The sequence below is a fragment of the Nannobrachium achirus genome (assembly GCF_963921795.1).
Source record: "Nannobrachium achirus genome assembly, chromosome: 14".
Classification (NCBI taxonomy): domain Eukaryota; kingdom Metazoa; phylum Chordata; class Actinopteri; order Myctophiformes; family Myctophidae; genus Nannobrachium; species Nannobrachium achirus.
The window spans coordinates 40,950,356-40,966,131 of record NC_137821.1 but is presented as its reverse complement, the minus strand read 5'-3'; the positions used below and the strand labels follow the sequence as shown (position 1 = coordinate 40,966,131).

At 43.6% G+C, this 15,776-nt stretch overlaps 2 protein-coding genes across 2 annotated transcripts in view; one reads left to right on the top strand and one right to left on the bottom strand.

Moving 5' to 3' along the window:
- The first annotated feature begins 461 nt into the window (after positions 1–461).
- ino80b (INO80 complex subunit B) lies at positions 462–4,234 on the top strand. The gene is made up of 5 exons (XM_080742033.1): positions 462–935; positions 2,067–2,322; positions 2,739–2,881; positions 3,004–3,179; positions 3,695–4,234. Exons 1-5 carry the CDS (start codon positions 896–898, stop codon positions 4,175–4,177), a joined length of 1,098 nt encoding a protein of 365 aa, XP_080598159.1. The 5' UTR covers positions 462–895; the 3' UTR covers positions 4,178–4,234.
- A 1,869-nt stretch (positions 4,235–6,103) lies between these two features.
- intu (inturned planar cell polarity protein) overlaps positions 6,104–15,776 on the bottom strand; it is a 43,624-nt gene continuing 33,951 nt past the window's right edge. Inside the window, exons 12-18 of the mRNA XM_080741828.1 lie at positions 15,382–15,603; positions 14,446–14,538; positions 13,519–13,968; positions 11,310–11,404; positions 7,919–8,108; positions 6,640–6,779; positions 6,104–6,340 (exon numbers count right to left, since the gene is read on the bottom strand). Coding sequence (XP_080597954.1) covers positions 6,229–6,340; positions 6,640–6,779; positions 7,919–8,108; positions 11,310–11,404; positions 13,519–13,968; positions 14,446–14,538; positions 15,382–15,603 — 1,302 coding nt within the window. The 3' untranslated portion in view covers positions 6,104–6,228. The remainder of the gene's footprint in view (positions 6,341–6,639; positions 6,780–7,918; positions 8,109–11,309; positions 11,405–13,518; positions 13,969–14,445; positions 14,539–15,381; positions 15,604–15,776) is intronic.

Here is a 15,776-nt window from a genome sequence, read left to right as displayed (position 1 = left end):
TTCATAAACCTATATCTAGGTAAATTAACTGAATTGTGTACTATAATAAAACGTGACTGGTGACTGGTCCGTTATACAGAGGTTCTTTACTTTACAGCGCCACTGTGACTTGTCGCCAGTCGCCACTAGAGGGCAGTGAAGTAATCTACTGGCCAAAAATAAGCGCATAGGGTACCATTTTTGTCAAAGATTTAATTTAATGCCCGTTGAAATATCCCTTACAAGCATTAACTTTACACTGAAAATGTGATATTAAATGTATTTTCTAAACATGTATTTAACCTATTAATATAATTAAATTGTATGATCTTGGTGGATTTTAAAATGTGCACATAAACATAATACTTAATCCAAGGTAACAAATTACCCTCTGCAAAATGACCCGGTAGTAAAGCTCCCTGAGTCGTGGGCTTTGGTTGTAATGTGAACTTGTGATCATAACTCTGTGGTTGTGATGCTAGTAGCGTCGTGTGGCAAAGTTAAGTATCCAATAATAAGATTAGTATATTCTGAAGAGAATGCATTTCCCGTCTATTTAACATTTTTCACAAGGAAATGAAGACTGCTCGTTGACTGATAAAAAAAAGTGATCCATTCCAGAGTGACTCATGTTAGTTAGGCTAACAACAACACGGAGCTAACACGTTAGCTTATCTTGGTGTAAAGTAGACTCATTCTGAACAGAATGCGAAGGTTGTGAGTGAAAGTACAGGATAGGATGCAACAGCGAAACTACAAGGCAGCCGTTTCATGAAGGTAACATCACTGGTGTGTGCACTGGACTGTGGGCATTGGCAGGTGCACTTGCTTGCAAGAAGATCACGATCAGATCCTTTTGCTGGGATGTGTGATTGAAGAGAGGGCCTTTCTTGTGGTTTAAATCGCAACCCCTTCAATGGGAAAAAGGAAAGACATGATTCACCCCAGGTTTCATGGTAGGTAAACCCTGACTGTTGTTAAAACATGCATTTTGATTGATTACTTTATTAGAAGTTAGTGTAGGAAAGGCACAGCACAAGACAGTACAGTTCAGATACACGGTCTACTAATAGGATTTAAACCCATGAAAGCACTAAGGCTTGTTTACATTGGGGTCCTTTTTGTACTCAATTCATTTAGGTTTTTTTAATACATGATGACAGGACGTTATGCTGGAGATGGCATGATAGATATATCTTGCCTATCCCTTGGGAAATGATTGCCAGTCAGTAGTAGAATGATTGTTACATCATAACTTATTTATAGTTATACACTGTATGTCTTTTGTCAGAAGAACTTAAGTCTGTTTAATTTGAGCTGTGTTTCACTCTTCCTGCTGTTGTCGTTATGAAACCTGAGTTTCCCCCCAGGGATCGATAAAGGTTTATCTTTTTTTATTATTTAAGTTAACAATAAGGATGGAGAAACGTTGCTTTTCACTAGTCCACTACTAGACAGGCAGAGAGTGCACTAATATGAGGTGTTGCCAGACTAATATATAAACGTGTATTAGAAGTTTAGAACAAATTAAATCCACACTCCTCTGTACGATACACTTTAGGACCTGTAAAATAATGTCACTGATAAACTACCGTAACTTAACCTAGTTACCAACCCAGGGCTCCACGCTAACTTTAACTTATAGCTGCTCTGGTGCGCCTAACTTGCCGTGTGCACCTGCATATAATTTAGGTGTAGAGGTCCTCCCACACATACACACACATAGACAGTGTGCGACCAGTGAACTGTTTCTTGTTGCAATGGGTGAATGACGTGCACCCAGAATTAATGGGTGAAGGAAGCCCTGCAACCACAGCCCAAACATGTCATATCCAAATCCAAGTAAAATGTATGTTTCCCTTAATTTGCCCACTCTAACCACTTTTTAGCCATGTCTTGTAGATCAGCTATTTCAGCTGTTTCTTTAAAATAGTGAATGCCCAAAAAAGGATGAAATTGGTTTAATTGATATCTGTATTTTTCCTACATCTAGATAACCACAGCATGTGTGATGGTGGTGTGTTGTATCATGTTTTATACACTTTATAAACGTTCTCTCCACCACCACCACTTCCCCTCCGCTGCAGGTGACGGGGGCCTCGGCCTGCACGGCATTCACAAGAGGAAACACAAGAAGCATAAGAAGCACAAGAGGAAGCACCACCGGGACGAAGGAGGGGCCCACGGCTTCGCCGAGGTGCCGGAGAGGAAGCACCACCGGGACGAAGGGGCCCACGGTCACGGCTTCGCCCAGATGCCGCAGCCCCTGGTCGTGGCCCGGCCTCCTCCGCCTCAGCTCAGGCTGAAGATCAAGCTGGGAGGACAAACGCTGGGCACCAAGAAGTGAGAAAACTAGAAACATTGGCTCTCTCATTGCTCATTTAGAGCCTGTTTAGCCGCTTCAACTGGAATTAATATCCGATCTTGTAGTTAAGATCATTTTGTTTTTCATCCTACGATGTAGTATACAGTATACTGTAGATGCTTAAGTGGTTAATGTACTGGCAAGACTACTAAAAGAATGAAAATAAATCATCAGCTGAAACCTGAGTAGAAAGAGCGATTTCTTCGAGTAGAAAGAGCGATTTCTTCGAGTAGAAAGAGCGATTTCTTCTCTTCTTTTAGTCGTTGTCCCTTCCAGAATCGACATGTCGCGACACAAGCGTTAACATCTTTTTTTTTCTTTTTTTTTTTACTGATGTACCAGTAAGAATCATGGTGTTATTGTCCTTAAACGTTACTATCTGGTCCTCTCCCAGTGTGCCGACCTTCACAGTGCATCCTGGAGTTGCCCGACCTCCTTCACCGCTGATGATCATCGATGACGACAGCGACGATGACGACGACGACGATGATGACGATGAGCCATCGGTCCCCCTGGAGCAGTACCGGGCCTGGCTGGGTCAGTTAAATATTATGATATTCAGTCGGCTAAAACCTTTCAGATGACTAAAATACGCCTAAAACTACATGAAATGTTTTTCAAAAGACTGTGACTGACACAAAATCTAAATTTTGTCTCAGATGAAGACAGCAACATGGCGGCGTCTCCGCTCCCCGACATGGACTCTGACTCCATGCTGGGAGGAGGCGTGGTGGACGAGGAGGAGCGCTGGCTGGACGCCCTGGAGAAAGGAGAGCTGGACGACAACGGAGAGCTGAAGAAGGAGATCGATGAGTCTCTGCTCACTGCTAGACAGGTGAGGGGAGAGTGTGTGCAGCAGTGGTGGGAAAAGTACTCACATAAAATTAACAATACTGCAATGTAGAAATGCTCTGTTACAAGTAAAAGTCCAGAAATTCAACATCTACTGTACTGAAAGTTTCATAAACAAGTAGCACAGTAACATTAGGATGTCAACCAGTTGAAGACCTTTGCTTTCATGAAATGGCTTTTATGATATCAATTCGGGATTATAGAATTATATTGCTAGTTGAACACTTTGAAGTTCGAACACATTTTTACTCTATCTAGGCTATCTACAAGCTGACAACGCGTCACATTGTAATCTTGTCTGTGGTAGGCTTGTCTTAGACAAGCCTAAGAGGAAACTCTTAGAGAGAAGCCTGCGTGCTTTTGGGGGGGCGACTATATTTAAGTGAATAACAGTGTATAATAATGATAATTGTAGGCTTAAGTGAATAAGAGTGTTGTAATAATAATAATAATAACAACTGTAGGTGTAATCAAACCTTCAACCTTGCCCCCATACAGAAAGCCCTCCTGCACAAACAGCAGAGCCAGCCCCTCCTGCTGGAGCTGCCCATGGGTTACAAGGAGAAGGAGATGACTGCCGAGATGATGCAGAAGAGGGAGGAACGCGCCCGCAAGCGGCGCGCGCAGGCCGCCAAGAAGGCCGAGGACAGCAAGAACCAGACCATCGAGAGGCTCACCAAGACCAGCAACAAGGCCAACAAGGCCAAGAGCGCCCGGGATAGGAAGTCCAAGCAGGCCCAGTGCCCCATGATCCGCTACAGCAACTCCCAGGCCCTGGGCGTGAGCATCTCCTTCCCAGCGGGGGTCCCCGCTCCCGCCCCGGCACCTCCCCACGCTCCTCCCCCGGCTCCCCCTGCGGGCTGTGGGGTGGTGGGCTGTGCCAACCCAAAGAGGTACTCTTGCTCCAGGACTGGCGTTCCGCTCTGCAGCCTGGAGTGCTACAAGAAGAACTTGGTTCTCGTGGAAGGCGCTGCCGCGTGAGCCTTTGGATTGGATTCTGTTGTGAAGTGTTTCTCAAACCTTCAAATTTCAAGGTCTCCCCTTAACTCTGACAGTGTACAAATGGAACCAAATGAACCTGTTAGGGTTCATTTGGTTCCATTTGTACATTGTCAGAGTTACATACTTGTATGGGTCAATTTAGACCCCCCTAAAGGAACCCACAAAGTCCCTGGAATCCACTTTGAGAAGCACTGCTGTTGTGGAGTGCAGTGTTGGTTTTGTCGATGACAAAAACAATGTTAGTCGACTGTCTTTTTTCACTGACTAAAACGAAATAAAAACTAAGCTATGGTGACTAAAACTATATTGAACATTTTGTCAACAAATAAAAACTGGACTAAAATGTTAGGGAGGGACTTGTGAATAAGAGATCCAGTAGAACTAAGACATTTCGTTTGGGTCGCGCTCGGCCGTTGCACTCTGAAAATAAGATCACAACGCTTCAAGGCTTGCAGTGCGACGTGTTGTGAGCTTATAGATCGGCTATTTTCAGCATGCAACCAAGTGTAAAATCAAAACATTACGACGCCATCAAGGCCTGACTAAAATCTTTCAGATGACAAAAGATGACTAAAACTACTATCAACATTTGCTGTCAAAATTAACACTGCTGTTGGGAACTGAAGAATTATGTTTTTAGTGGGGACAAGTTCCCTGCACCCCATCCATGTGCAATGTGGATGTAAATACAGTTACAGACTTTGTTTCCCTGTTGCTCAATTCCGTATTATTAAATGAAGATTTTGAATCGCAAAACCATGTGTTTAATTTGTGCAAGACCACGTGAAATGGTAAAGATAAAACATAAAATAAAATCAGTGTGGCTTCTTAAAAAGGAAATGTATCGGAAGGAGTCTGATGTTTCATTGCACATTTTTATTATAAGCTTTCGTCATGTTCACTTTTATAACAAATTATCCCATTTCCATAAAATAAAAAACCTGTACATCTTAAATAAAGTAGCAAAGTAAACAAGTGTTTTTTCCCAAAACATCAATATAACATTTTATCCGTCATGTCTGCATGTGATAGCAGTCATGTATTTTGCTCAGGCACTCTTAGTGTAGGTAATAATACTGTACCGAATATTTCGAAATAGTAGCCTGGGGGCAAATATCCGCTGGGGGTCCGACACCGTTTTGCGTATCGAGTATCGTAAATAGCCACCCGGTTATTTGAAACGCCGGGGGTCAGATCGATTTAGCGAATTAAACACCCAAGCTACTATTTGGAAATATACAGTATTCAAATTGCTCCCTCTAGGAGAGCTCATCTGCCCTTTAGAAACGTTACAGCATGGTTTCTGAGGTATTCACTTAGTAAGTGGCTTTTCATTCATCCATCCATCCACACACACATGCATAGAGCACCGAAGTCTGAAGTCATTTACACATCCTACATGGGTCCCGTTCCATGGACACCTGTCTAGCAGTGGACTTTGCTACTCTACAGTCGCACCAACAAACAGAACTAGTCAATGAGAGCGCTTTAGGGCTGCAGTATGAATTATTTTCTTTATGTACAAGCACACAAAGCATGTAGATCTGCTATTTTAGCTTTTTCTTTTTTCTTTGTCGCCTATAATGTCCTCAAAATGTATTATTATTTGAATCCACTGTTATAATCAAATACATGTATTGGTTCTATAAATATTGAAAGCCTAAAATGCTTCAAGGCAAACGGAATACATTTATTGTGGAATGCTCTTTTGGTCTTTCAACCTGGAGTGTCATAGGCAAACGTTAATCTGGAAATCGGCTATTTTAGAAATCTTTTGAAAATACATTTCTCCAAAATGGTAACGCCAGGTTGAATGCGGCCACGAGAAGAAAGACCATCCCTCCAGTACATACATCATATCATGTTCAGTCAGTCTCCAGCTTATCAAGACTTCAGTCAGCCGTTAACATTCTACACAAGGGTCACTGTATTTTAGCCCTATTAGGTTGCGGTGAAACTCAATGTTGTACAGTAGCTTCTTAACCAGGACCAGGAGGATATTGCTGTGAAGAGAGAATGTGGGGAAGGCGTCATAAGGCCAGGCCAAAAGACAGTCGGAAGGCCATCTCCACAGGAACCTCCGCCACCGAGTCATGGAAACACACGTAGAACTCCTGAGGGAGCGGCTCTAGAAGCATCCGACTGCAACACAGAGAAAAGTATAAAATAGGGTCACAGTGATTAAACGTATTTGTTGCTACAGTACACTATATGAACTAATGTGGCTGGGAACACTCAAGGGGCCCATTTAGGTAGCCGGGCCACACTTTGAGCACCGGGGAAATCTCGCTTTTTTGAACACACATCATTTCGACAACGGAGCGTCGGCAGGTATCGCTACTCACCCCACGGAGGTTAGGATTAGGGTTAGGGTTAGGTTTGGTTGTCGAAAATATGACTTGTAGAAATAGCGACACGCTCCCTGAGCACCAGTGTCTTACCCAATGACCCAGTACGTCATGGTGGGAGCAGGCTTCCTCTGGTCCGTCCAGTTCTCAGGTTTGCACTGGAACAGAACGCCGTGCTCCTTCACAGGACCCAGACCCTGGCTGCCCTGGGCTCTGTCTGCTCCTCGACGTCCCTGAGAGGAGAAAACACAACACAGACATGAGCAACCAACCACACCTCTCTAGTCCAGTGTTAACCCCCCAACCTGTGGTTTATTCCGGTAGCACATTTCAATGTGCTATACGAATGTGTAAGGCAATTCAATGTGTTAAACACCTACTGTATCTCCTCAATAGGAAAAAAGGGCACAGAGAAAAAAACAACAGAACAGGCCTTGTGTGAGGCCTTTTTCTGTTTGCAGGCAAATTGTACCTTGCATTCTTTGGGTCACTATTATAGTCAAAAGGTTTAAAAAATATCCGATCCGAAGCTCATAACACATCACGACACCTCGCGTTGTGAGCTGGTAGAGCTGCTATTTTCACTATTCATTCATCACATGACGAAGCTTCAGTGTGTGCGTGCACATGGGGACATAGCTTTTGTCAGCTAATATAAGCTCCAAGGGAAAAAGTTGGGAGCCACTGCTCCAGTCCAAACAGACCAACATCAAAGGGTTCCTCCCTGTCACTGTTTATTTAAAGTGTTTCTGTCTAGATTGTGTGTGCGTAGCAGTAAACAACCGCTTCCATGTTTTCCAGACAGGAATTTGACCACATCACTGAGACTGCTCTAGTTAAGGTCATCTTCCTTCCCTGACTCAGACACAGAGAGTGGCAAAAATGTCAGCCTAAGAATTGGCATCAAAATATCATTAAAGGAGTTGTCATGGAGCCATGGAGACTTGAATTCAATAATATTTTTTAGATTTGTGTTGCATTCCTAAGACAATAATTTGATTACAATAAATGTACCCCCATTGATTCCGGATCTGGAATCAATAGGGGTACATTTATTGTAATCAAATTATTGTCTTAGGAATGCGACAAAAAACTAAAAGTATTATTGAACTCAAGTCTGCATGGCGTGAGTATCGATAGGAAGAAAAAAAAACATTTTGGGGGTGAACTACTCCCAAAAGTAGAAAGTAATCATTATGCAAAAAGTTTTCAAATGTATAAAATGAATAGAAATCTCTTGAAAATAGCTACAACAATATGTATCTATGGAAGCGAGTCAAACTAAATGCAATGCCTTAACTTCGACTATTCCAAGTGCTTGTCAGGATGGGGCTCCCCAGTTCAAATATGATTTATTGTGTGGTGGTCTCACCCTGGGCGGGAGGCTCTGCTGGAAGGCAGCCCGTATGGAGAGGCAGCAGTGGTGGAAGTTGCGTATGAGCTGCGGGTGGATGGAGCCGCTGAGCTGGGCCACCTCCCTGTGGGTGGGGGCGATGAAGATGCCCTGCACCGTCTCCATCAGCACGTAGTGGAACAGCGTGTTCTCTGCGCCCGATGTCAGCCTACAAGAACAAGGGGTTCAACAACAACCCAAACATTTTTATTAGATTATACAAACAAAAAGAATCGACTTTTAGGCCAGTGGTTTTCAACCCGTTTCACATCAAGGTCCATTATTTATTCTGCATTTGAGCCACGGACCAACATTTGATGAGATTTAGCCTCTCCGTTCTAAAACCTAGAATATTTTGTTACCGTTAACTCCATGCTAGCAGGCAAACGTTGATCAAAATAAGAATACTTCTACATTCTCAATTCAAATTGTGTAGACTTCTTGTAAATTAAGTAATGCAATCTTGAGAGTGTAAACGGATCCCTTTGGTTTCACTTTACACACTCAAAAAATCTATAAGGGTCCATTTGGTTTCCATTGGTCCCTGGTACAAAACATTTTCAGATGGGGAGCCTCATATCACATATATATATAAATTTGAGGGTCCTTGACAAGTTTGAGAAGCCTTAAGCCCTATTTAAATCATGAAAATAACAGATCTACAAGCTCTCAACGTGTGGCGAGGTGAGGTGTCTAATCGGCTGTAATGTTTATTTGGCCTTTCAAATGAAATTTCATAAGAATGTTAAATTCTCTGCGGGAAACAACTGCCATAAGCCAGACGCTGGCACACACTCCCCCTCCCGACATGTCTCTCTTCCTTTGACATTTAAGTGGTTGCCAACTCCCTCCATGTACACTATATATATAATCCCCATCACTGCCAAATCCTACTGTTTGTCTGGGGAGGGTGAAGACATTTGTCTCCTCCACACACATGGAGTCACCAGATGCTTCAGCGAGGAGTTTCCCCAGGAGAGTGTAACACAGTGGTTCCCAAACTTTTTAGCCCAAAATAGTTTGCCCGGGACACTAGCCAGTGAACATTAGCAGATCTACATGCTCACAACACGTAGCTTTGCACCGCGTTGCAAGCTTGTAGATTTTCACTATATATGTTTTTGGAGCTGTGTGGAACACAAGCTCCCTATACGTGGCCGTGTGTGTGGGTCTGTCTGTCTGTCTGTCTCCGTCCGTCCGTCCGTGTAGCCTAAACGTCGGCGCGTAACTAGTGCCGCACCATTTACGCCACTCGCGCAATATATACATCAAAATGTGCGGCTCGGCCGGGAATGGTGTTCTATTACCTTTCGTTCCGATCCGCCTTACCATGCCGACGTAATCGGCAAAAAAACGACGCTTAATTGTCCCCATTGACTTATAATGGGACAATGCAAGAAATCACTTTCAAGTATTTTTCTCTCGTAAACCATAGGAGCTACAGTTTCAAACCTCGGAGAGGAGATTCATAATGATTTTAAGAATGAATCGAAAAATAATTACATTTCAATTAAAATTACAATTAAAATTCTTTTTTCCTTGGATTCCTTGGGTCAAGACGCATCTCCCCATATAGGCCACGCCCATTTGCGCCAGGATAGATTTTCCGCCATCTTGAATTTTCTCCAAAACACACTTTTTGCTCCTTTTCCTACATATTTTCTTCAAATGTCACAAACATCGGTACACATGATCCTGGGTGACCAGAGAGGTGCTGTTGAGTCTAGCCTGCCCTGAGCATCAACTGCAATACACACACACACACACACACACACACACACACACACACACACACACACACACACACACACACACACACACACACAGCTCCACTTCGAACAGAGGTTCGATTTTTTTTTTTATTCACTGCATTTTTTAGATTTGTTTGTTCTAAAATGTATAAAATTCTTCAAAAAAGTGTATTTAAAAACTCACTGTATTCTTTTAAGTCACAGCTGAGAACTCTGTTTTACTTATTTACCCTTTTTAACTGTTGTTTTATCTTGTTGCAGCTGTATTTTATTCTGCCATTTGTAACTTTGTTTTGAAAAGTGCTTTATTGCAGCCGTAGGTTGCAGTTTTTAGTATGAAAACGGTCACATCTTGTCTCCGTCTGTCTACGCTTGGTTTGACACTCTGACATCACTGAGATGTCAGGGGAACCACAACAGAATCCCTTTATGGCCTTATATGGATATACCTGATGTCATCAATATTAAGCCCATATCTACAGTAACAGGACTTCATATGGGAATGCCCATATATGGAGGCCACATCGGCCACGTACCACACTAACAGAATCCATATATGGCCAAGACAGATGGTCACAGCCCATATCTGTGTGGCTGGTTCTACAGACAGGAATCGCCATATGTGGGGAATAAAAGGGATTGTATGTATGTCAGATGTCATAGACATCATAGGACTTTCACATAACGAATAACTGAGTAAGCATGTTTGGGGTCTCATATCACCATATACATGGATCTCCATACAGTACAGTATATGGGTATCAGGTAGGAAGGGCATTCACCAAATATTCGAATATTCGAACATTCGAATATCAAAGTCACTATTCGACGTTGTTCACCAAAGTCGAATATTCGCTTATTTTATTGTTTTCTCTTTAAAATATATATAGTTTCTAAAGCTTGGCTAGATAGGAAGTCATAAGAATGAGTTATCAATGCCCCTGGTGGATGAATTTGTGCTCTATACCAGTGCTTCTCAAACCTTTTCAGGCTGTGATCCCCAAAATAAACATATTTGAACAGCACTGACAAGCACTTGGAATTGTAGGTATTACATTTAATGTGACTCTGTTCCGCAGATAAACATTGTGAAAATAGCTGATTGAGGCGTTGTGAGCATGTAGATCGGCTATTTTCACAATGTTTGCCTCTTGCTTACTTAATATTTGACTGGCCAGATTGCCAAGACATGGCGCTGGTAAATAAAGTTTATTATTATTATTAGGAAGTGGCAAGTTTTGAGTCAAATATACACTAAAAATATTTTGAGTAATTAGCCAAATCACACCAAAGACTATAAAAATAGGACCCAATGCTTCCCTGTTTGGCACTCAGCATCAAGGGTTGGATTGGGGGTACGTCCCTGTGACATACTAGCATCTTGTCCACCTGGGGATGTACTTGTAAATCAAGCCACCTAATGCAAAAAAAAAACTGTGTAATGCCCCTTTCGGCAAGGCTTACTTACATAATGAGCCAACCTTCGTTTTGTAGGTTGCCAAATTATTTTGGCGAGCAAACAGCTGGCGAGCAAACCTAAATGAAATAATCTGGAAGGCCAACGAGTAAAAACAGAATGAAAGAGGAATGAATGAAATATAACATTTGTGATCACCCACTTCATGGTGTTGTACATCTCCTCTGTCTCTCTCTCAGTCAGGATCTTCTTCAGCGTGCCCAGGTAGAAGGGGTTGGGGTGTTTCATCCTGGGAATCTAATGAGAGACAAGGCACAACATAACAGAGTGAAAAGTGGATCAATTAACTACACGACCTATCTTGGACTTACTGTGGACAATAAACTGAGGTTTGATCAACACATTACATCTATCCATAAACGTTTTCAGCAAAGACTTCATGTAAATTAAGATCACTGTCTGTTGCCCCCCATCTTCTGTTATTACTATACAAAAGTATTATTCAACCTATTCTGTTGTATTGCTCAGCATGTTTCTTCACCATACTGTCCATGCCTAACAGAAACAAACTTTACAGTATTACCCGTATTGCGTCCAAGATCATCGGACTTCCCACACCCACACTTGCTGAGATGAATGATAAATCCATCACACGCTTAGCACTGTCAATAACAAATGACACTGATCATCCTCTGTCTCGCTACTTCGACCTCTTGCCATCGGGGCGTAGATACAGAACCTTGACGTGGCACAAGGTACGGTTTAGCAGGAGTTTTGTCCCCTCAGCCATCGCTGCACTAAATCTGCTAAGCAAGCGCCCACGTCGCTAGGATGGTTTTTCTGTGTATAGTGGGGACCTGATGATCTGTATGTGATGATTTGTGTTATATGTTTTTGTGTTGTTTTTTGTGTTGAACAGACTTGTGAAGACAAATTTCCCCTCGGGGACAATAAAGATTATTATGTGACCCCATAGCACCCCTTTTCTGGGCATAATAGGGAAACTTTGTCAAAAATGGATGAAGATTTGGCAAACATCCAGCAAAAATAGCACATCTACAAGCTCAGAAGGCATACACACTGTTGTATGACAAAAAATTGCCAATCTCCAAGCTTGCATGATGTGAGATCGCTGCATGACACCGGTATACAACGTTTATGTAGATCTGGGCAATTTTGGAGAGTTTTCAGCTATAATGAAATGGCCAAAATATGGATGGTGGGGGTATGAACAATAAACACAACAAAAGGTCCATGTCTCTTATGGGCTCTATAGACAGCTTATGCTATTAAATGTACAGTACTTTAAGAGCTGTTAAGTTCTAACTGGTGATCATTGTTTGTAACTAACTTTTGGGGGCGGCATAGATCAGGGGTAGAGAAACCGACATTAGAGCACGAAGGGTTCCCAGTTCGAATCCGGGCTCCCCCTGAGTTGAAGTCGAAGAGTCCTTGAGCAAGACTCTGAACCCCTTGCTCCCGGTGAGTAGGTTGGTGCCTTGCATGGTTTCCTCCGCCTTCGGTGTATGAATGTGTGTGTGAATGGATGAATGTAATGCACAATCTATGTAAAGCGCCTTGGATAAAAGCGCTATATAAATGCACCATTTACCATTTTTACCGTTCAATGAAGGCAAACAGCAGTAACTTTGGCTTTTAAAAAGTAAAAAGAAAAGTGTATGGAAATACAATGTGAGGTTTGATGTTATACTGCCGCTATAAATGTTATACACCATAAAGTTGTTAACCCCATTAAGTGTCAATGAAGCTTTGGCAACCCAGGAAGAAAAAAAGAAATCTCCCTTTAGTTGCCCAGTTACAGCTGCTTGGCTTGATGGATAAAGTTATATAACGATACAGCAGTAACAAAAACAAGCTTACACTTCTTCTTAACCCTTTAAAACCGGGAAAGCATCCGTGTCATTACAGATTTTTGCGTTGGCTATTCAAAAACAGCAGATGTCTGTTTTTTATGAGTATGTTTATTTAAAAAAAGTGTCAAGACAAACGATCTTGTGTTGATGATGGAAAGTTGTCATTCCATGTGTAGCTGAGTAAGCTTGATATGTACATTCAGAAGTGAACTGACACTGATTTTGTGCCCAACTTCTGATAAAAATATGAATGAAAAAACAAAAATAGCACATAAGCTCACAGCATTTCACTTTGTGCCACGCTGCGAGCTTGTACAATCACGAAAATGCTTAGAGAATTTTGAATTATTTAAGACAAATCTTCTCTTCTGTGGGGTCCCTAGCACAAAACACTTTCAGATAGGGGTCCGCAGCCAAATATAATATCAATTTGGGTGGTCCTTGGCATGAAAAACCTTGAGAACTATTGATTTAGAAGGCATTTGTAGAGTTGGCCTCAGGTCTTTAAATGTGTTAAAACAACCAAACAAACCGTACCCTGAAGAGGCCGCCACTGCCGCTCCCACCGCTCCCGTCCGACCCCCCGGACCCCAGCGAGTCCCGCCGTCCGCCTAACAGCTTCCTGGCGGAATCCGGGGTGGACTGCGGGCTGCGACCCGCCCCCGACCCGGACCCGCCGTCCGGCTGGCCCTCGCTCCCGCTGTCCGACAGGCTCCGCTGGGGGCTGGACCGACGAGCCCGCTCGCCGAACAGGCTCCGTCGCCCCCGAGAGGAGCCGCCCGTCTGGCCACCGCCACCGGGGCCGCTCTTCACCGCCCCGGCCAGCTTGCTGAGGATGGGCGAGGAAGAGGAGGAGGTCAGGCTGTCGTGGCGGGCGGCGGCGGGGAGGAACCAGTCGGCGCAGGAAAGGCAGGGGGCCGGGGGGGCCGCCAGGCGCTCCTCCATGCCTCCCTCCAACGCCTCCAGCTGGAGCAGGGTGGCCTTCACCTGCCAGGTCAAGATGGTAGGGTGAAAATGATATTGTACGTCATTCAAGGACCACATATTACCGGAAACCCTAGAATACCTGGTTTTCATGCAACTCATTGTAGCCTCTGTTACTGCCAAAACAGCCTCGCTTACGACCTCAGATCAGACGAGACGACTGCTTAATTTAAGCATTACTAAGCGGAGGAAAATAAACTAACAAGGATAACAAGGATTCAAAGCAAATTTTGGCCAAAGCATCAGAGAGGCACTGGATATCAGCTCCCTAAAGAAGATCTCCTTGTTGGAATAGAAGGTGTTGATAATCAGGGACAAAACGATCAGCGTTGAAACTTGAATTCCAACTCCAACTGTTTCTCTACAGCAGTGGCTCTCAAAGTGGCATACACTATTATCTGCTATTATATATATCTTTATGTCGTTGTTGTCTACATCCATGTTCTAACTTTTTGTGAAACAAAAAGAAAAGTTGTTCACCTGGTCCACATAGACGCAGTCTGGTCCAGGAGAGCCCAGGGCAGGAGAGGCACATCCCCCTGCCTCCAGCAGCACACACTGCATGAAGTGCCTCTGACATGGAGGAGAACACACAAAACACAATGCTGTTAACCAGTATACTGTTACAGAAGTTTACCTGTAACACACTATTTCTACGTTGCAGTATTGATACTTTTACTTGAGTAAAACATGTGAGTATTCTTCCATCACTGAAATCAGGCATAAGTGTAAAGGAGAATGAAAAACCAGACAGACGGGGGGAACCAAAGTGGATGCCAGAGAACTAGAGGGCACAGACACAAATACATCAAGCCGTATAAATATCATGTTCAGCACATTCATTCACTGCTGGGCTCGGTCTGAATCGGTGGAATGCTTTGATTGTGTGCACTCCAGTGGCTTAGCTCCTGACCATGGCTTCAGCCACAGAGACCAGCCAGTCTCTTGCTTTCGTCAACGCAGAGAGAGAGAGAGAGAGAGAGAGAGAGAGAGAGAGAGAGAGCAATGCTGTTTAAGTAATCCAAGCCACCAACCACCACCATGCCCGTGTCTGTGTCAGTTGTGTTACATTTCACCCAGGCGTTCAGTGAGTACTTCACGGTGTTTGACGGTCGCGGCAAACATATTTTTGCCTTGAACTCTAAAACTCCCTTTTAACCTTAAAACAAATGTCACTTTTTTCTTCACAGGGAACAGAACAATGTCCCTCATGGGGACTTTTGGTCAAAGATAAGTAAAATATTAACCACGCACATGTGCACGTGCGCACACATAGCCAAAATGGTCACCTCATCAACAACAACAACAACATCTGGTGTATTACCTACCTAACTACCTACCTGCATGCACGCACGCACACACACGCACACACACGCACACACACACACACACACACACACACACACACGCACTTACCAGTCCGACTATGAGCAGAAAGTGTCGTCCGTGCGGCTGGCCGTAGAGCTTGGCGGCGGCGGTGCCGTGGTGCAGGGCTCTGCACTGAGGGAACACCTCCCTCCAGATGACCAGCTGGCCCACACGCTGCTCCGAGGCCAGCGGCAGCAGGCAGTAGTGCTGGCAGTACAGACACACATCCAGCAGGTCCTCCTTGGGCAGGTGGTTGGCTATCAGGTAACCCTGGTAGTGGGGGGAGAGAGAGTGCTTCTCAACCTTTTTTCAAAGTAACAACTTTATGTAGTATCATAACAAACTTATTGTGACCAAAGGTTGCAGTTCAGTATGTGAAACGGCACATGCTGACTCTGTCTGGACGTGTACACTTTTTTACGGTCTATGGGTTTGCCGCTCTG

Coding starts and splice junctions, on each gene's coding strand:
- ino80b (XM_080742033.1), top strand. CDS start 896: ATGGGAAAAAGGAAAGACATGATTCACCCCAGGTTTCATG. Junction 936..2,066: donor GATTCACCCCAGGTTTCATG/GTAGGTAAACCC, acceptor CCTCCGCTGCAG/GTGACGGGGGCCTCGGCCTG. Junction 2,882..3,003: donor GCAGTACCGGGCCTGGCTGG/GTCAGTTAAATA, acceptor ATTTTGTCTCAG/ATGAAGACAGCAACATGGCG.